The sequence below is a fragment of the Cherax quadricarinatus genome, chromosome 8 (genome assembly GCF_038502225.1).
Source record: "Cherax quadricarinatus isolate ZL_2023a chromosome 8, ASM3850222v1, whole genome shotgun sequence".
NCBI lineage: Eukaryota > Metazoa > Arthropoda > Malacostraca > Decapoda > Parastacidae > Cherax > Cherax quadricarinatus.
In genome coordinates, this window is record NC_091299.1 from 45,084,667 (window position 1) to 45,106,037 (window position 21,371).

The following is a 21,371-nucleotide window of genomic DNA, read 5'->3' on the forward strand; positions in this document are numbered from 1 at the left end:
TTTAAACTTCTTTTTAAAATAAATCATTCTGTTGCTTGTTCAGTAAGTGTTGCTTAAGTTGCAATTAAGAGTTCAAGTGTTCAATCAGTTCATTCCTTGGTAATTTTTTTTATTGTTTTTTGTAAACTGCATTTTCTTGTGTGCAATTTTTTTTACTGCAATATTGAAAATTGAGACACTTATGCAGCATATGGGAATCTTTATTCAGGAAACGTTTCGCCACACAGTGGCTTCATCAGTCCAATACAAAGAGGAAGGCGTAAGGAGAGGAGGAGAATGAGGTAATGAGTCCCTCAACCTGGAGGGACTGATTACCTCATTCTCCTCCTCTCCTTACGCCTTCCTCTTTGTATTGGACTGATGAAGCCACTGTGTGGCGAAACGTTTCCTGAATAAAGATTCCCATATGCTGCATAAGTGTCTCAATTTTCAACATGTCGGTTTTTCAAACCATTCATCACTACTGCAATATTGACTCATTCTGCAATGACTTGTGCAATATTATGCTGCCATTAATTTTTTTCTTTCAGAATTTTTTTTATGCAGTGTTGTGTTGTGCAGTAATTTTTGATTAGTAATTATTATTTTCAATATTGCTACAGTTTATTTCAGAGCAATATTCTGTGATTCCAGTTTTACATTTCTTGTTCTGTGTATAATGTTTTATTCTTCGTGTGTCAATTTATTTTTTTAGAGAATTGCTTTCCCAGTCCATTTTAATTTTGCACAAGATTTATTCATTCTATTTTATCATTTTTGATTGATTTATCATTTATTGTTGAATTTCCTTATTGAATTGAGAGTAAAGACAACTCACTGTGCCATTAATTCAAATTAAAGTAAATATGAGTAAATTTAATCTGAGTAAAGTATTATTTCTCTTGATTATCGAAGTGTTGCTTATCCAGTTGAGTGTTTTATGTGAGTTTTCCTTGTTCTACAGTGTTACTGGTTCTTGAACCCCTGGAACCACCGGTACTGATGCTTCCTGAACCCCAGAACCACCGGTACTGAGGCTTCCTGAACCGCAGAACCACCGGTACTGAGGCTTCCTGAACCCCAGAACCACCGGTACTGAGACTCCCCGAACCCCAGAACCACCAGTACAGAGGCTTCCTGAACCCCCAGGACAACCGGTACTGAGGCTTCCTGAAACCCCAGGACAACCGGTACTGAGGCTTCCTGAAACCCCAGGACAACCGGTACTGAGGCTTCCTGAACTCCAGAACCACCGGTACTGAGGCTTGCTGAACACTCAGAACCACTGGTACTGATGCTTACTGAACCCCAGAACCACTAGTACTGAGGCTTCCTGAATCCCCCGGAACCACCGGTACTGAGGCTTCCTGAACCGCAGAACCACCGGTACTGAGGCTTCCTGAACCCCCAGAACCACCGGTACTGAGACTCCCCGAACCCCAGAACCACCAGTACAGAGGCTTCCTGAACCCCCTGAACCACCGGTACTAAGGATTCCTGAGCCCCCAGAACCACCAGTACTGAGGCTTCCTGAACCCCAGAACCACTGGTACTGAGGCTTCCTGAACCGCAGAACCACTGGTACTGAGGCTTCCTGAACCGCAGAACCACCGGTACTGAGACTCCCCGAGCCCCAGAACCACCGGTACCGAGGCTTCCTGAGCCCCCTGAACCACCGGTACTGAGGCTTCCTGAACCCCAGAACCATTGGTACTGAGACTTCCTGAACCCCAGAACCACTGGTACTGAGGCTTCTTGAACCGCAGAACCACCGGTACGGAGGCTTCCTGAACCCCCAGAACAACCAGTACTGAGGGTTCTTGAACCCCAGAACCACTGGCACTGAGGGTTCCTGAACCCCGCAGAACCACTGGTACTGAAGGTTCTTGAATCCCCAGAACCACTGGAACTGAGGGTTCCTGAACCCTCGCTGCCCCACCTTAAACCAGAACCACAACACTTAAAAACTGCGACAAAAAACTGATACTGACTCAGTCTACAACAAAAACCACTAAGACTGACTCAGTCTACAACATAAAACACTGAGACTGACTCAGTCTACAACACAATTAAGTTTGAATTTCATCAACACAGATATAACTAGTCTGTCTTTCAAAGCTTTAAGCTGTCGATGGCTTAGCGCTTCTTTTTGATTATAATAATAATAATTTAAGCTGTCGAAGCTTCAAGTCATCTTCACTCCCTTACTGAAACCCCATCCTGTGTGATGGAATATAACAAGGGAACCCATCCTGTGTGATGGAATATAACAAGGGAACCCATCCTGTGTGATGGAATATAACAAGGGAACCCATCCTGTGTGATGGAATATAACAAGGGAACCCATCCTGTGTGATGGAATATAACAAGGGAACCCATCCTGTGTGATGGAATATAACAAGGGAGCCCATCCTGTGTGATGGAATATAACAAGGGAACCCATCCTGTGTGATGGAATATAACAGGGGAACCCATCCTGTGTGATGGAATATAACAAGGGAACCCATCCTGTGTGATGGAATATAACAATGGAACCCATCCTGTGTGATGGAATATAACAAGGGAGCCCATCCTGTGTGATGGAATATAACAAGGGAACCCATCCTGTGTGATGGAATATAACAAGGGAACCCATCCTGTGTGATGGAATATAACAAGGGAACCCATCCTGTGTGATGGAATATAGCAATGGAACCCATCCTGTGTGATAGAATATAACAAGGGAACCCATCCTGTGTGATGGAATATAACAAGGGAACCCATCCTGTGTGATGGAATATAACAAGGGAGCCCATCCTGTGTGATGGAATATAACAAGGGAACCCATCCTGTGTGATGGAATATAACAAGGGAACCCATCCTGTGTGATGGAATATAACAAGGGAGCCCATCCTGTGTGATGGAATATAACAAGGGAACCCATCCTGTGTGATGGAATATAACAAGGGAACCCATCCTGTGTGATGGAATATAACAAGGGAACCCATCCTGTGTGATGGAATATAACAAGGGAACCCATCCTGTGTGATGGAATATAACAAGGGAGCCCATCCTGTGTGATGGAATATAACAAGGGAACCCATCCTGTGTGATGTAATATAACAAGGGAACCCATCCTGTGTGATGGAATATAACAAGGGAACCCATCCTGTGTGATGGAATATAACAAGGGAGCCCATCCTGTGTGATGGAATATAACAGGGGAACCCATCCTGTGTGATGGAATATAACAAGGGAGCCCATCCTGTGTGATGGAATATAACAGGGGAACCCATCCTGTGTGATGGAATATAACAAGGGAGCCCATCCTGTGTGATGGAATATAACAAGGGAACCCATCCTGTGTGATGGAATATAACAAGGGAACCCATCCTGTGTGATGGAATATAACAGGGGAACCCATCCTGTGTGATGGAATATAACAGGGGAACCCATCCTGTGTGATGGAATATAACAAGGGAACCCATCCTGTGTGATGGAATATAACAGGGGAACCCATCCTGTGTGATGGAATATAACAAGGGAACCCATCCTGTGTGATGGAATATAACAAGGGAACCCATCCTGTGTGATGGAATATAACAAGGGAGCCCATCCTGTGTGATGGAATATAACAGGGGAACCCATCCTGTGTGATGGAATATAACAAGGGAGCCCATCCTGTGTGATGGAATATAACAAGGGAGCCCATCCTGTGTGATGGAATATAACAAGGGAACCCATCCTGTGTGATGGAATATAACAAGGGAACCCATCCTGTGTGATGGAATATAACAAGGGAACCCATCCTGTGTGATGGAATATAACAATGGAACCCATCCTGTGTGATGGAATATAACAAGGGAACCCATCCTGTGTGATGGAATATAACAAGGGAACCCATCCTGTGTGATGGAATATAACAAGGGAACCCATCCTGTGTGATGGAATATAACAAGGGAACCCATCCTGTGTGATGGAATATAACAAGGGAACCCATCCTGTGTGATGGAATATAACAAGGGAGCCCATCCTGTGTGATGGAATATAACAATGGAACCCATCCTGTGTGATGGAATATAACAAGGGAGCCCATCCTGTGTGATGGAATATAACAAGGGAGCCCATCCTGTGTGATGGAATATAACAAGGGAGCCCATCCTGTGTGATGGAATATAACAAGGGAACCCATCCTGTGTGATGGAATATAACAAGGGAACCCATCCTGTGTGATGGAATATAACAATGGAACCCATCCTGTGTGATGGAATATAACAAGGGAACCCATCCTGTGTGATGGAATATAACAAGGGAACCCATCCTGTGTGATGGAATATAACAAGGGAACAACTAGCTCGTGTTTCCAATAATATAATCATGGAGAGTGTTAGCAACATTTCAGGAGTGTTGGCAACACTCATCAAGAGTGCTAGCAACACTCTACAAGAGGTGTAGCAAGACTGGCAACACGATGACGTTTTCTGACGTGGTTAATCTTCGCTACGATATTGTTGAGTCAGTCTCGCCTCAGGTGAGTGTTACATGAATAATTAAGACACCGAAATTCCTTTGAAGTTTCCACGATATTTATGTAACGTCTCCAAGACGTCACATCAAGGGTTTCCGGCACTATCTGTCTCCCCATGAAGCCTCTAGCGACGCTGTGGGTGCCAGGTGAGGGGTCCCAGATGCTCAATCACGTGTAGGTGGTCTCTAGTCCCACCCTGGGCTCCGAGCCTCACCTGCCCAATAAACTGCCAGAAACAAATGACCTCACACCTCTTGCATCTCTTCTGACGGCTACTGTTCCGAGCAGCATCAACCAGTGTAGCCTTACACCGGCCACTTAACTCCTCTCCCACCTGCCGCTTCCACAATAAATGTTGTGACCAATGATTACGGTGCATCGGTGTGTGTGTTCGTGGCCAATCTGAACCCTCTTCCCCCTCCTACCAAGTGCTGAATTCAGGCTTCGACACCTGCTATTAGGGATCACGGAGAACTTATGAAGCAGCTCGTAGGGTTTCCTCTGGCGCCACGGCTAGCAGGCTTCACTCCACCATGGTTCAAGGGATTTGCAACAATTACCAACATGTATATAAGCAACAGCTCGCTTACCGATACTATAATATACCTGCAGAAGCTTCCTGTATCAGTGGTTACCTCTGTGTGATATACCTGTGACTGGTCTTGAGAGTTCTGTCTGCTCTCGCAAACTAAATCATGTCTTCCGGTGCCTCAGACAACGGTATGATGCTCACTGAGGACGAAGTACGCAACAAACTCAAGTCATTCAATAGAGCGAAGGTTCCGTGTGAGAGACCTGGGAGTAATGATGTCAGATCTCACATTCAAGGTTGCAGTCGCTGCCATAAGGAAAATGATAGACCGGATTACGAGAACTTTCAAGACCAGGGATGCGGAGACAATGACGGTATTCTAAGTCACTCGTTTTCACTAGGTTGGAGTACCTAAACACTGAAACTAATCCATATGACAAGAGACTTGGCAGACGGTGTGCAATACCTCCACTAAAAAGCAGGGGCGCGACGAGTACACTAAGAGAGAATTTAATGACTGTCAGAGGTCCCCGACTCTTCAACTCCCTCCCTCCGTATATAAGAGGAATTACGCATAAATCGTTGGCTGTCTCCAAGAGCCAATTTGAACAGTTCCTCAAGTCAATTCCTGATCAGCCAGGCTGTGGTTCGTACCATGGTTATACCTGGTATCATGTATCTCACACCTGTTATCAGCTCACGTTTCCCAGACTGTGGAAAGTCTCTCTCTCTCTCAAAAGAAAAAAAAACTGATCTAGTATCTGTTGCAGTTGCTTGATCAACCAGGTTGTGATGGTTGTGTGGGTCTGCAAACCTCTGGAAGTAACAGCCTGGTGGACCTGGCGGTCAACAGGAAATTCTGGCCTCAGGTCCTGGCACGAGGGTAGGAGGAGCCTCAAAACGGTCATGGCCGTCACGCCAGTACTGGCTTACCCTTCAACCATTGTTTTTTTTTTTTTTTTTTGCTATTGAACATTATCTTTACCGTTGAACACTATGACTTAAGAAATCGTAATGACACGATTGCAAATAAACCATGGTTTATTTGCAATCGTGTCATTACGATTTCTTGAGTCATGTTGACGGCAGTGAAGGGACTTGAGCTAGAGTTCGTCACGGCCACGCTAGCTGTAAAAACTTGCATTTGTGGTCACAGAGGTGCCTGTGCTAACCTTCCTATGGTGTAGAAATATACCTAGTTGGATGAATCTTATTGTGGCTAGCTGGTCTAGTGGCTAACGCGACGGGCTGGAGTTTTGAGACTCTATGACCGCGGGTACAATCCCGGCCGGGGTATGGTTGAACACTATCTTTACTCTTGAACACTATCTTTACTGTTGAACATTATCTTTACTGTTGAACATTATCTTTACCGTTGAACACTATCTTTACTGAACATTAAAATGGTATAAATGGTATATTGTTTCAGACTATGGAACAATGCTCTTCTCCAGACTGAGGGACTGACCACCTCAAAACTTTAAGGGTGATGGACTGATTACATCGTCTTCAAGTCTCTTCTGCTTCTATCAACTTTTCTGTACTCGACTGAAGAAGCCTACTGTGTAGGCGAAACGTTTCGAAATAAAGATACCTAACTGTTGCATATGTGTCTTACCTAACACAACACACACTATCTTTACTGTTGAACATTATCTTTACCGTTGAACACTATCTTTACTGTTGAACACTATCTTTACTGTTGAACATTATCTTTACTGTTGAACACTATCTTTACCGTTGAACACTATCTTTACTGTTGAACACTATCTTTACTGTTGAACACTATCTTTACTGTTGAACACTATCTTTACCGTTGAACACTATCTTTACCGTTGAACACTATCTTTACTGTTGAACACTATCTTTACTGTTGAACACTATCTTTACTGTTGAACACTATCTTTACCGTTGAACACTATCTTTACTGTTGAACACTATCTTTACCGTTGAACACTATCTTTACTGTTGAACACTATCTTTACCGTTGAACACTATCTTTACTGTTGAACACTATCTTTACCGTTGAACACTATCTTTACTGCTGAAAACTATTTTTACTGCTGAACACTATCTTTACTCTTGAACACTATCTTTACTGTTGTCAGGCGGAAGATTTCGCTATACTAGGCTAATGTCTACCATTGTGTTCCCGCTAGGGAACTTTCCCGAGGATTCCAGTTACCTTGAGGTGAGTCACAGGCGACAACTCCAGCACCTCACAAGATGAAGAGTGAAGGTGCCAAGGCAGTGCCTAGCGGCACTCAGGGTTTCACTCCGTTCTTACTGAATGTTACCAGGTTCTTTTAATTTTGTTTCTTTGCCGAGATGTTACTACACTGAGTAATAAAGAAGAATTAATCAGAGGTCAACTTGCGGTTTCCAGGATGAGTATTTCCAGAGGTCAGCTGACAACTGTTTCAGAACACAGGCCAGCGAGTGTTGCAGTGACCAGACACTCAACACAGGCCAGCGAGTGTTGCAGTGACCAAACACTCAACACAGGCCAGCGAGTGTTGCAGTGACCAGACACTCAACACAGGCCAGCGAGTGTTGCAGTGACCAGACACTCAACACAGGCCAGCGAGTGTTGCAGTGACCAGACACTCAACACAGGCCAGCGAGTGTTGCAGTGACCAGACACTCAACACAGGCCAGCGAGTGTTGCAGTGACCAGACACGCAACACAGGCCAGCGAGTGTTGCAGTGACCAGACACGTAACACAGGCCAGCGAGTGTTGCAGTGACCAGACACGCAACACAGGCCAGCGAGTGTTGCAGTGACCAGACACGCAACACAGGCCAGCGAGTGTTGCAGTGACCAGAAACTCAACACTGGCCAGCGAGTGTTGCAGTGACCAGACACGCAACACAGGCCAGCGAGTGTTGCAGTGACCAGACACGCAACACAGGCCAGCGAGTGTTGCAGTGACCAGACACGCAACACAGGCCAGCGAGTGTTGCAGTGACCAGACACGCAACACAGGCCAGCGAGTGTTGCAGTGACCAGACACGTAACACAGGCCAGCGAGTGTTGCAGTGACCAGACACGCAACACAGGCCAGCGAGTGTTGCAGTGACCAGACACGCAACACAGGCCAGCGAATGTTGCAGTGACCAGACACTCAACACAGGCCAGCGAGTGTTGCAGTGACCAGACACTCAACACAGGCCAGCGAGTGTTGCAGTGACCAGACACGCAACACAGGCCAACGAGTGTTGCAGTGACCAGACACTCAACACAGGCCAGCGAGTGTTGCAGTGACCAGACACTCAGCACAGGCCAGCGAGTGTTGCATTGACCAGAAACGCAACACAGGCCAGCGAGTGTTGCAATGACCAGACACTCAACACAGGCCAACGAGTGCTGCAGTGACCAGACACTCAACACAGGCCAGCGAGTGTTGCAGTGACCAGACACTCAACACAGGCCAGCGAGTGTTGCAGTGACCAGACACGCAACACAAACACACTGGAGGAACACTTAGCTCACGCTATGGATGTCTGCTCAGTTGGGTTCATATCTCGTGGCACTATGGTGCTGACACCTAGTGGCATAGACCTACCAATCTCAGCCTGCACCACCCTTACCCGGTCTCACTGTAGCAGCCGACCTGACTCAATCAACAAGGTCTACTCCGTCACTTTCTCCCGGGCCTGGGCACGTAACACACTGCCTGTGTATCAAGAACCCGAAATACAGTGACGTAGCTTCCGAAGCCTTATGGCGAACACAGTCATCACATCAACTGTGGAGACAACGAAAGGAACAACACACGCTAGCGCCATCTCCACGTCAATTAAACACAACACAAGACAGGAGCAGCACCTTCTGGCAGGCTACTGATGCCCTGTAGGAACTACACAGAAACACTGTGGAACACTTACGGCACGGTGACGGGGAAGTCAGGGCCCAGGAGCTTGGAACCTTCCCAGAAACAATCTAGAGGTGTAATGATGGCGCACGGTGTGATATTCTCGAAGATCTGCAAAAGAAGATAGAGATTCACAGGGATGGGGTTACTACGAGCACATCTCTGCACATTGCTGACAGAAAATAGTCTAAATGATCCGACGTCTGGTGAGTGGCACAGTCCAACCCATATGAAGGGAAGAACATACAAGAACACTGTATGTGTGTCAGTTTCACACCGAGGCTCTCTGTAGCAGACTCTGCTCAAGAGGACCTCAATATTGAGGCTCTCTGTAGCAGACTCTGCTCAAGAGGACCTCAATATTGAGGCTCTCTGTAGCAGACTTTGCTCAAGAGGACCTAAATATGAGGCTCTCTGTAGCAGACTCTGCTCACGAGGACCTCAATATTGAGGCTCTCTGTAGCAGACTCTGCTCAAGAGGACCTCAATATGAGGCTCTCTGTAGCAGACTCTGCTCAAGAGGACCTCAATATTGAGGCTCTCTGTAGCAGACTCTGCTCAAGAGGACCTCAATATTGAGGCTCTCTGTAGCAGACTCTGCTCAAGAGGACCTCAATATTGAGGCTCTCTGTAGCAGACTCTGCTCAAGAGGACCTCAATATTGAGGCTCTCTGTAGCAGACTCTGCTCAAGAGGACCTCAATATTGAGGCTCTCTGTAGCAGACTCTGCTCAAGAGGACCTCAATATTGAGGCTCTCTGTAGCAGACTCTGCTCAAGAGGACCTCAATATTGAGGCTCTCTGTAGCAGACTCTGCTCAAGAGGACCTCAATATTGAGGCCCTCTGTAGCAGACTCTGCTCAAGAGGACCTCAATATTGAGGCTCTCTGTAGCAGACTCTGCTCAAGAGGACCTCAATATTGAGGCTCTCTGTAGCAGACTCTGCTCAAGAGGACCTCAATATGAGGCTCTCTGTAGCAGACTCTGCTCAAGAGGACCTCAATATGAGGCTCTCTGTAGCAGACTCTGCTCAAGAGGACCTCAATATGAGGCTCTCTGTAGCAGACTCTGCTCAAGAGGACCTCAATATGAGGCTCTCTGTAGCAGACTCTGCTCAAGAGGACCTCAATATTGAGGCTCTCTGTAGCAGACTCTGCTCAAGAGGACCTCAATATGAGGCTCTCTGTAGCAGACTCTGCTCAAGAGGACCTCAATATTGAGGCTCTCTGTAGCAGACTCTGCTCAAGAGGACCTCAATATTGAGGCTCTCTGTAGCAGACTCTGCTCAAGAGGACCTCAATATTGAGGCTCTCTGTAGCAGACTCTGCTCAAGAGGACCTCAATATTGAGGCTCTCTGTAGCAGACTCTGCTCAAGAGGACCTCAATATGAGGCTCTCTGTAGCAGACTCTGCTCAAGAGGACCTCAATATTGAGGCTCTCTGTAGCAGACTCTGCTCAAGAGGACCTCAATATTGAGGCTCTCTGTAGCAGACTCTGCTCAAGAGGACCTCAATATTGAGGCTCTCTGTAGCAGACTCTGCTCAAGAGGACCTCAATATGAGGCTCTCTGTAGCAGACTCTGCTCAAGAGGACCTCAATATTGAGGCTCTCTGTAGCAGACTCTGCTCAAGAGGACCTCAATATTGAGGCTCTCTGTAGCAGACTCTGCTCAAGAGGACCTCAATATTGAGGCTCTCTGTAGCAGACTCTGCTCAAGAGGACCTCAATATTGAGGCTCTCTGTAGCAGACTCTGCTCAAGAGGACCTCAATATTGAGGCTCTCTGTAGCAGACTCTGCTCAAGAGGACCTCAATATTGAGGCTCTCTGTAGCAGACTCTGCTCAAGAGGACCTCAATATGAGGCTCTCTGTAGCAGACTCTGCTCAAGAGGACCTCAATATTGAGGCTCTCTGTAGCAGACTCTGCTCAAGAGGACCTCAATATTGAGGCTCTCTGTAGCAGACTCTGCTCAAGAGGACCTCAATATTGAGGCTCTCTGTAGCAGACTCTGCTCAAGAGGACCTCAATATTGAGGCTCTCTGTAGCAGACTCTGCTCAAGAGGACCTCAATATTGAGGCTCTCTGTAGCAGACTCTGCTCAAGAGGACCTCAATATTGAGGCTCTCTGTAGCAGACTCTGCTCAAGAGGACCTCAATATTGAGGCTCTCTGTAGCAGACTCTGCTCAAGAGGACCTCAATATTGAGGCTCTCTGTAGCAGACTCTGCTCAAGAGGACCTCAATATTGAGGCTCTCTGTAGCAGACTCTGCTCAAGAGGACCTCAATATTGAGGCTCTCTGTAGCAGACTCTGCTCAAGAGGACCTCAATATTGAGGCTCTCTGTAGCAGACTCTGCTCAAGAGGACCTCAATATGAGGCTCTCTGTAGCAGACTCTGCTCAAGAGGACCTCAATATGAGGCTCTCTGTAGCAGACTCTGCTCAAGAGGACCTCAATATGAGGCTCTCTGTAGCAGACTCTGCTCAAGAGGACCTCAATATGAGGCTCTCTGTAGCAGACTCTGCTCAAGAGGACCTCAATATTGAGGCTCTCTCTAGCAGACTCTGCTCAAGAGGACCTCAATATTGAGGCTCTCTCTAGCAGACTCTGCTCAAGAGGACCTCAATATTGAGGCTCTCTGTAGCAGACTCTGCTCAAGAGGACCTCAATATTGAGGCTCTCTGTAGCAGACTCTGCTCAAGAGGACCTCAATATTGAGGCTCTCTGTAGCAGACTCTGCTCAAGAGGACCTCAATATGAGGCTCTCTATAGCAGACTCTGCTCAAGAGGACCTCAATATTGAGGCTCTCTGTAGCAGACTCTGCTCAAGAGGACCTCAATATTGAGGCTCTCTCTAGCAGACTCTGCTCAAGAGGACCTCAATATTGAGGCTCTCTGTAGCAGACTCTGCTCAAGAGGACCTCAATATTGAGGCTCTCTGTAGCAGACTCTGCTCAAGAGGACCTCAATATTGAGGCTCTCTGTAGCAGACTCTGCTCAAGAGGACCTCAATATGAGGCTCTCTGTAGCAGACTCTGCTCAAGAGGACCTCAATATTGAGGCTCTCTGTAGCAGACTCTGCTCAAGAGGACCTCAATATTGAGGCTCTCTGTAGCAGACTCTGCTCAAGAGGACCTCAATATTGAGGCTCTCTGTAGCAGACTCTGCTCAAGAGGACCTCAATATTGAGGCTCTCTGTAGCAGACTCTGCTCAAGAGGACCTCAATATTGAGGCTCTCTGTAACAGACTCTGCTCAAGAGGACCTCAATATGAGGCTCTCTGTAGCAGACTCTGCTCAAGAGGACCTCAATATTGAGGCTCTCTGTAGCAGACTCTGCTCAAGAGGACCTCAATATTGAGGCTCTCTGTAGCAGACTCTGCTCAAGAGGACCTCAATACTGAGGCTCTCTGTAGCAGACTCTGCTCAAGAGGACCTCAATATTGAGGCTCTCTGTAGCAGACTCTGCTCAAGAGGACCTCAATATTGAGGCTCTCTGTAGCAGACTCTGGGTTTGTTGGGTAACGTCTGGCTGGGTTTGTTGGGTAACGTCTGGCTGGGTTTGTTGGGTAACGTCTGGCTGGGTTTGTTGGGTAACGTCTGGCTGGGTTTGTTGGGTAACGTCTGGCTGGGTTTGTCGGGTAACGCCTGACTGTGTTTGTTGGGTAACGCCTGGCTGGGTTTGTTGGGTAACGCCTGGCTGGGTTTGTTAGGTAACACCTGGCTGGGTTTGTTGGATAACACACTTTTACGTGTGGATTTGTTACACGCTACCAAGTTAGTTACATCAGAGCCAGTCTTGGGTAGACAACGCTAAGCTCAAAGTTATCTCACTGATAGGCTCTGTGATAGACCTAAGTGCTGTTATAAAGCTTGGCACTGTTATAAAGCTTGGCACTGTTATAAAGCTTGCACTGTTATAAAGCTTGGCACTGTTATAAAGCTTGGCACTGTTATAAAGCTTGCGCTGTTATGAAGCTTGGCACTGTTATAAAGCTTGACACTTATAAAGCTTGACACTGTTATAAAGCTTGGTACTGTTATAAAGCTTGGCACTAGTATAAAGCTTGGCACTGTTATAAAGCTTGGCACTGTTATAAAGCTTGGCACTGTTATAAAGCTTGGCGCTGTTATAAAGCTTGGCGCTGTTATAAAGCTTGGCACTGCTATAAAACTTGGCACTGTTATAAAGCTTGGCACTGTTATAAAGCTTGGCACTGTTATAAAGCTTGGCGCTGTTATAAAGCTTGGCACTGCTATAAAACTTGGCACTGCTGTTTTAGTGTAAAGAAGTTAGTGTTAACTAACAGTGAAGAAGTTAGTGCTAACTAACAGTGAAGTTAGTGTTAACTAGCAGTGAAGAAGTTAGTGTTAACTAGCAGTGAAGAAGTTAGTGTTAACTAACAGTGAAGAAGTTAGTGTTAACTAGCAGTAAAGAAGTTAGTGTTAACTAACAGTGAAGAAGTTAGTGTTAACTAGCAGTGAAGAAGTTAGTGTTAACTAGCAGTGAAGAAGTTAGTGTTAACTAACAGTGAAGAAGTTAGTGTTAACTAGCAGTGAAGAAGTTAGTGTTAACTAACAGTGAAGAAGTTAGTGTTAACTAGCAGTGAAGAAGTTAGTGTTAACTAGCAGTGAAGAAGTTAGTGTTAACTAGCAGTGAAGAAGTTAGTGTTAACTAACAGTGAAGAAGTTAGTGTTAACTAGCAGTGAAGAAGTTAGTGTTAACTAGCAGTGAAGAAGTTAGTGTTAACTAGCAGTGAAGAAGTTAGTGTTAACTAACAGTGAAGAAGTTAGTGTTAACTAACAGTGAACAAGTTAATGTTAACTAGCAGTGAGGAAGGTAGTGTTAACTAGCAGTGAAGAAGTTAGTGTTAACTAGCAGTCAGCGAATGTCAACTAGCAGTGAGGAAGTTAATGTTAACTAGCAGTGAAGAGATTAGTGTTAACTAGCGGTGAGGAAGTTAGTGTTAACTAGCAGTGAACAAGTTAGTGTTAACTAGCAGTGAACAAGTTAGTGTTAACTAGCAGTGAGGAAGTCAGTGTTAACTAGCAGTGCGGAAGTAAGGCAATGTTAACACTGGTAACACTGGACACACGTTGCATCAACAATGGTAACACTGGACATACGTTGCATCAACAATGGTAACACTGGACACACGTTGCATCAACAATGGTAACACTGGACACACGTTGCATCAACAATGGTAACACTGGACATACGTTGCATCAACAATAGTAACATTGGATACATATTGCATCAACAGTGGTAACACTGGATACATATTGCATCAACAGTGGTAACATTGGATACATGTAGCCTCAACAGTGGCAACACTGGATATATATAGTATCAACATTGGTAACACTGGATACATGTTTCGTCAACAATGGTAACATTGGACACATGTTGCATCAACAGTGGTAACATTGGATACATCTTGCATCAACACTGGTAAAAATGGATACACGTTGCATTAACAATAGTAACATTGGATACCACTGGATACATGTTGCATCAACAGTGATAACACTGGATACATATTGCATCAACAGTGATAACAGTGGATACATGTTGCATCAACAGTGATAACACTGGATACATATTGCATCAACAGTGGTAACATTGGATACATGTAGCATCAACAGTGGCAACACTGGATATATGTAGTATCAACATTGGTAACACAGGATACCTGGAGTTTACCTGGAGAGAGTTCCGGGGGTCAACGCCCCCGCGGCCCGGTCTGTGACCAGGCCTCCTACGTGTTGCATCAACAATGGTAACACTGGATACATGTTGCATCAACAATGGTAACATCTGGTACATGTTGCATCAACAGTGGTAACACTGGATACATGTTGCATCAATAGTGGTAACACTGGATACATTTTGTATCAACAGTGGTAACATTGGATACATGTTGCATCAATAGTGGTAACACTGGATACATGTTGCATCAACAGTGGTAACACAGAAACACTGAGGTAACTTGACTCACCTTCTCTATGATATAGTTGTCGAAGAAAGGCAAACTGGGAGCGAAGCAGAGGTCTCGCAGACTCCAGGATCTGTCATGGAAGTGAAGAAACAGCGGGGCGTTAAACTGGAATACTCAGGACGTGGAATGTTCCTCCCCACCTCCCCTCACCTTGGTAAATCCCTCACTCACTTTTAAAATCCAGAGAGATGGTAATTCCCAAGTGATTAGTAACTGCAACTCTGCTGGAAGGAACGATTTGAAGTCTGCCAGCACTGACACTACCGAATTCTCCCAGCTCAGGCTGACACTACAGAAGTGATGGTAGAGTGTGGTGATGCTACTACAGGTGTGGTGATGGTAGAGTGTGGTGTTGCTACTACAAGTGTGGTGATGGTAGAGTGTGGTGATGCTACTACAGGTGTGGTGATGGTAGAGTGTGGTGTTGCTACTACAAGTGTGGTGATGGTAGAGTGTGGTGTTGCTACTACAAGTGTGGTGATAGAGTGTGGTGTTGCTACTACAAGTGTGGTGATAGAGTGTGGTGATGCTACTACAAGTGTGGTGATAGAGTGTGGTGATGCTACAACAAGTGTGGTGATAGAGTGTGGTGTTGCTACTACAAGTGTGGTGATAGAGTGTGGTGATGCTACTACAAGTGTGGTGATAGAGTGTGGTGTTGCTACTACAAGTGTGGTGATAGAGTGTGGTGTTGCTACTACAAGTGTGGTGATAGAGTGTGGTGATGCTACTACAAGTGTGGTGATAGAGTGTGGTGATGCTACTACAAGTGTGGTGATGGTAGTGTGTGGTGTTGCTACTACAAGTGTGGTGATGGTAGAGTGTGGTGTTGCTACTACAGGTGTGGTGTTGCTACTACAGGTGTGGTGATAGAGTGTGGTGTTGATACTACAAGTGTGGTGATGGTAGAGTGTGGTGTTGCTACTACAAGTGTGGTGATGGTAGAGTGTGGTGTTGCTACTACAAGTGTGGTGATGGTAGAGTGTGGTGATGCTACTACAAGTGTGGTGATGGTAGAGTGTGGTGATGCTACTACAAGTGTGGTGATGGTAGAGTGTGGTGATGCTACTACAAGTGTGGTGATAACAGCATGATATCATCACTACTCGTGTTGTGAGAATGTGTCCAGTTGATTCACTCACACACTGTGATCAGCTGATTCACTCACACACTGTGATCAGCTGACTCATGCACACAACACAGTATGTTAAATGTTGCCAGAAACACACACACTTGATCACACTAACACACAAACACTTGCCCACATTAACAAACACACAAACACTTGCCCACATTAACAAACACACAAACACTTGCCCACACTAACAAACACACAAACACTTGCCCACACTAACAAACACAAAAACACTTGCCCACACTAAGAAACACACAAACACTTGCCCACACTAACAAACACACAAACAATTGCCCACACTAAGAAACACACAAACACTTGCCCACACTAAAAAACACAAACACTTGCCCACACTAAGAAACACACAAACACTTGCCCACACTAAGAAACACACAAACACTTGCCCACACTAAGAAACACACAAACACTTGCCCACACTAAGAAACACACAAACACTTGCCCACATTAAGAAACACACAAACACTTGCCCACACTAAGAAACACACAAACACTTGCCCACACTAAGAAACACACAAACACTTGCCCACACTAAGAAACACACAAACACTTGCCCACACTAAGAAACACACAAACACTTGCCCACACTAAGAAACACACAAACACTTGCCCACACTAAGAAACACACAAACACTTGCCCACACTAAGAAACACACAAACACTTGCCCACACTAAGAAACACACAAACACTTGCCCATACTAACAAACACACAAACACTTGCCCACACTAAGAAACACACAAACACTTACCCACACTAAGAAACACACAAACACTTGCCCACACTAAGAAACACACAAACACTTGCCCACACTAAGAAACACACAAACACTTGCCCACACTAACAAACACACAAACACTTGCCCACACTAAGAAACACACAAACACTTACCCACACTAAGAAACACACAAACACTTGCCCACACTAAGAAACACACAAACACTTGCCCACACTAAGAAACACACAAACACTTGCCCACACTAAGGAACACACAAACACTTACCCACACTAAGAAACACACAAACACTTGCCCACACTAAGAAACACACAAACACTTGCCCACACTAAGAAACACAAAAACACTTGCTCACAATAACAAACACACAAACACTTGTCCACACTAAGAAACACACAAACACTTGCCCACACTAAGAAACACACAAACACTTGCCCACACTAACAAACACAAACGCTTGCCCGCACTAAGAAACACACAAACACTTGCCCACACTAAGAAACACACAAACCCTTGCCCACACTAAGAAACACACAAACACTTGCCCACACTAAGAAACACACAAACGCTTGCCCACAATAACAAACACACAAACACTTGCCCACACTAAGAAACACACAAACACTTGCCCACACTAAGAAACACACAAACACTTGCCCACACTAACAAACACACAAACGCTTGCCCACACTAACAAACACACAAACGCTTGCCCACACTAAGAAACACAAAAACACTTGCCCACACTAAGAAACACACAAACACTTGCCCACACTAAGAAACACACAAACACTTGCCCACACTAAGAAACACACAAACACTTGCCCACACTAACAAACACGCAAACACTTGCCCACACTAAGAAACACACAAACACTTGCCCACACTAAGAAACACACAAACACTTGCCCACACTAAGAAACACACAAACACTTGCCCACACTAAGAAACACACAAACACTTGCCCACACTAAGAAACACACAAACACTTGCCCACACTAAGAAACACACAAACACTTGCCCACACTAAGAAACACACAAACACTTGCCCACACTAAGAAACACACAAACACTTGCCCACACTAAGAAACACACAAACACTTGCCCACACTAAGAAACACACAAACACTTACCCACACTAACAAACACACAAACACTTGCCCACACTAAGACACACACACAAATACTTGCCCACACTAAGAAACACACAAATACTTGCCCACACTAAGACACACACACAAATACTTGCCCACACTAAGAAACACACACAAATACTTGCCCACACTAAGAAACACACACAAATACTTGTCCACACTAAGAAACACAAATACTTGCCCACACTAAGACACACACACAAATACTTGCCCACACTAAGAAACACACAAACACTTGCCCACACTAAGACACACACACAAATACTTGCCCACACTAAGAAACACACACAAATACTTGCCCACACTAAGACACACACACAAATACTTGCCCACACTAAGAAACACACACAAATACTTGCCCACACTAAGAAACACACACAAATACTTGCCCACACTAAGAAACACAAATACTTGCCCACACTAAGACACACACACAAATACTTGCCCACACTAAGAAACACACACAAATACTTGCCCACACTAAGACACACACACAAATACTTGCCCACACTAAGAAACACACAAATACTTGCCCACACTAAGACACACACACAAATACTTGCCCACACTAACAAACACAAACGCTTGCCCACACTAAGAAACACACAAACACTTGCCCACACTAAGAAACACACAAACACTTGCCCACACTAAGAAACACACAAACACTTGCCCACACTAAGGTTTTTTGTGTATCCATATGTTCTTGCGCTACCTTCCACTGGATGGTTATGGGTACACATTAAACTAGCCGATCCAGCAGCAGAATCTATCTAAACTCTTTATCACATGCAGGTTTCATACTGGCGCTGCATATTCCATATGCCCTTGGTGAATTTCATTACGACGTGGTCCTGGATGCTATGGAAGACAGACTAAATGCTGATGTAGTGTACAATGACTTTACAAAAGTATTCGACAAGTGTGACCATGGTGTGACAGCGCACAAAATGCGTTCAAAAGGAAACTGGTAAAGTGGGAGGATGGATATTTAGCAAATAGAACCCAGAGAGTAGTAGTAAACAGTGAAGATGGACAGGCTGACACAGTGAAAAGTTCTGTTCCTCAAGGCACAGTACTCACCCATTTCTGTTTCTCATTCTTATATCCAACATTGACAAGAACATAAATTAAAGCACCGTAACATTCTTTACCGATGACACCAGAATCTGTGAGTGGAATCCGTCGAAGACAGCGAATCTTCAGGCGGATATAAATCAAGTCTTCCAGTGAGGTTCAAGCAACAATATGATGTTCAATGAAGACAAGTTTCAGTTATTTAGCTATGGAAGAATGGAGGAAATAAAAATTGAAATGGAGTACAGGACACTACAGCAAAAGTTTCATGTGCAAGACCTGGGAGTAATCATGTTGGAAGATCTTGCTCTCAAGAATCACAACAATGTTGCCACTGCTACTGCAAGGAAAATGATAGGATGGATAACTAGAACTTTTAAGACAAGAGATGCTGAGCCAATAATGATACTCTTGTTCTCTCCAGGGTGGAATGCTACTTACTGTATACTGACGGTCTCCGTTAGAGCAGGCGAGATTGTTGAGCTGGACAACGTACAGAGAACTTCCATTGCCAGTATGTATTCAATGTATTCACTCAAGCATCCAAATTACTGGTAACGTTTGAAGCTCCTTCAATCGTATTTCAAGGAATACGGGCGAAAAAATTACATGTACATCTGGAAAATCCTGGTGGGCCTGGTCCCAAACCCGAACACACAAATTACTTCTAATGACAAGAAGAGATATGGCAAACGATGTAAGATGCCTCCAATAAAGAATCAGAGGCGCAATGAATACACTAGAGAGAGAACAGGATGAGCGCAAGAGGTTCTCCACTCTTCAACGCCCTCCCTCCGTGCATACGAGAACTACTAACAAATCATTGGTTGCCTTAAAGAGGGAACTTAAGTTCCCTCAGATCAGTTGCTGACCAGCCGAGCTGTGTTCGTACATTGAACTGTGTGTGGCCTGGTTGACCGGATCTTGATCCATAAGGAGGCTGGTCTGGGACCCAGCCGCAGTAGGTTTTCATTCCCCGGAAACATCCTTCAGGTACTTCATCCTTCATCCTTCAGGCTGTCCTGGCACCTCTGCTGTTTCTCATCCTCATAGCAGACATACATAAAAACACCCGTCACATTTTAGTATTATAATTTGCAAATGACACTAAAATAAGCATGAAAGTCAGTACGGTAGAGGACACTGAAAAAGTATAGGAAGACATAAACAGGGTTTTCCAGTGGGCAGTGGAGAACATGACGTTCAGTGGTGATAAGTTCCAGCTGCTTAGGTATGGAAAGAATGAAGAACTCAAAAGGAACACTATATACAAAACTCAAGAGGGTCACCAAATAGAACAAAAGGAACACGTAAAAGACCTGCGAATAATTATGTCAGCTGAACTTTCTTTTAAAGACCATAACAAGACAAAGATCATGATACCCAGGAAGATGACGGGGTCGGTATTGAGAACTTTCAAAACAAGGGATATAGTGCCGATGGTGACACACTTTAAATCACTAGTGCTCCCTCATTTAGAACACTGCTCAGTGCTGACGGCCCCGGTCAAAGCAGGAGAAATATCAGAGCTGGAACAAATACAGACATCGTTTACGGCTCACATTGAGCCAGTAAAGCACCTAAACTACTGGGAACACCTTCAAGTCTTGAACATGTACTCATTGGAGCGTAGGAGAGAGAGATACATGATAATATATATCTGGAAGGTACTCGAGGGCTTGGTCCCAAATCTGCACACTGCCATAACAACATACTGGAGTGAGAGATATGAGAGGAAGTGTAAAATAAACCCAGTGAGGAGCAGGGGTGCGGTGGGGACAATAAGAGACTACTGTATCAACAGAAGATATCAGAAACATGGCTGGAACAAGTGTAGAAGCCTTCAAGAGGAAACTGGACAAGTATCTTCACCAGGTGCCAGATCAACCAGGCTGTGATGAATATATGGGGCAGCGGGCCTCCAGCAGTAACAGCCTGGTTGACCAGGCAAGCACCAGACGAGCCTGGCCTATGGCCAGGCTCCGAAACTCTTCAAAGGTATATCAAAGGTATAAAGATTTTTTCAAGTATCTCTTTCAGGGATGTGTGCAGTGTGTGTCCTCCAAGCCCGTACTCTGTTTCCGGTCGTCTTTGTCCTCTAACGATTTCATAAACCCACATCGGCTGGCCTTACACTGCAATGTACCTAGTCAGTTCAACCCTGCAGCTTCTCCAGGTCCATTTGTAGTCTTTCCTTGTCTGCTCGTGCACGTGGGGTGCTCGTGCACGTGGGGTGCTCGTGCACGTGGGGTGCTCGTGCACGTGGGGTGCTCGTGCACGTGGGGTGCTCGTGTACGTGGGGTGCTCGTGCACGTGGGATGCTGGTGCACATAAGGTGCTCGTGCACGTAGGGTGCTCGTGC

At 45.2% G+C, this 21,371-nt stretch overlaps 1 protein-coding gene across 1 annotated transcript in view; it reads right to left on the reverse strand.

The window, feature by feature from the left end:
• ptc (protein patched) overlaps positions 1 to 21,371 on the reverse strand; it is a 565,812-nt gene that overhangs the window by 339,969 nt on the left and 204,472 nt on the right. The window contains exons 4-5 of the mRNA XM_070083049.1: positions 14,891 to 14,960; positions 8,907 to 9,004 (exon numbers count right to left, since the gene is read on the reverse strand). Coding sequence (XP_069939150.1) covers positions 8,907 to 9,004; positions 14,891 to 14,960 — 168 coding nt within the window. The remainder of the gene's footprint in view (positions 1 to 8,906; positions 9,005 to 14,890; positions 14,961 to 21,371) is intronic.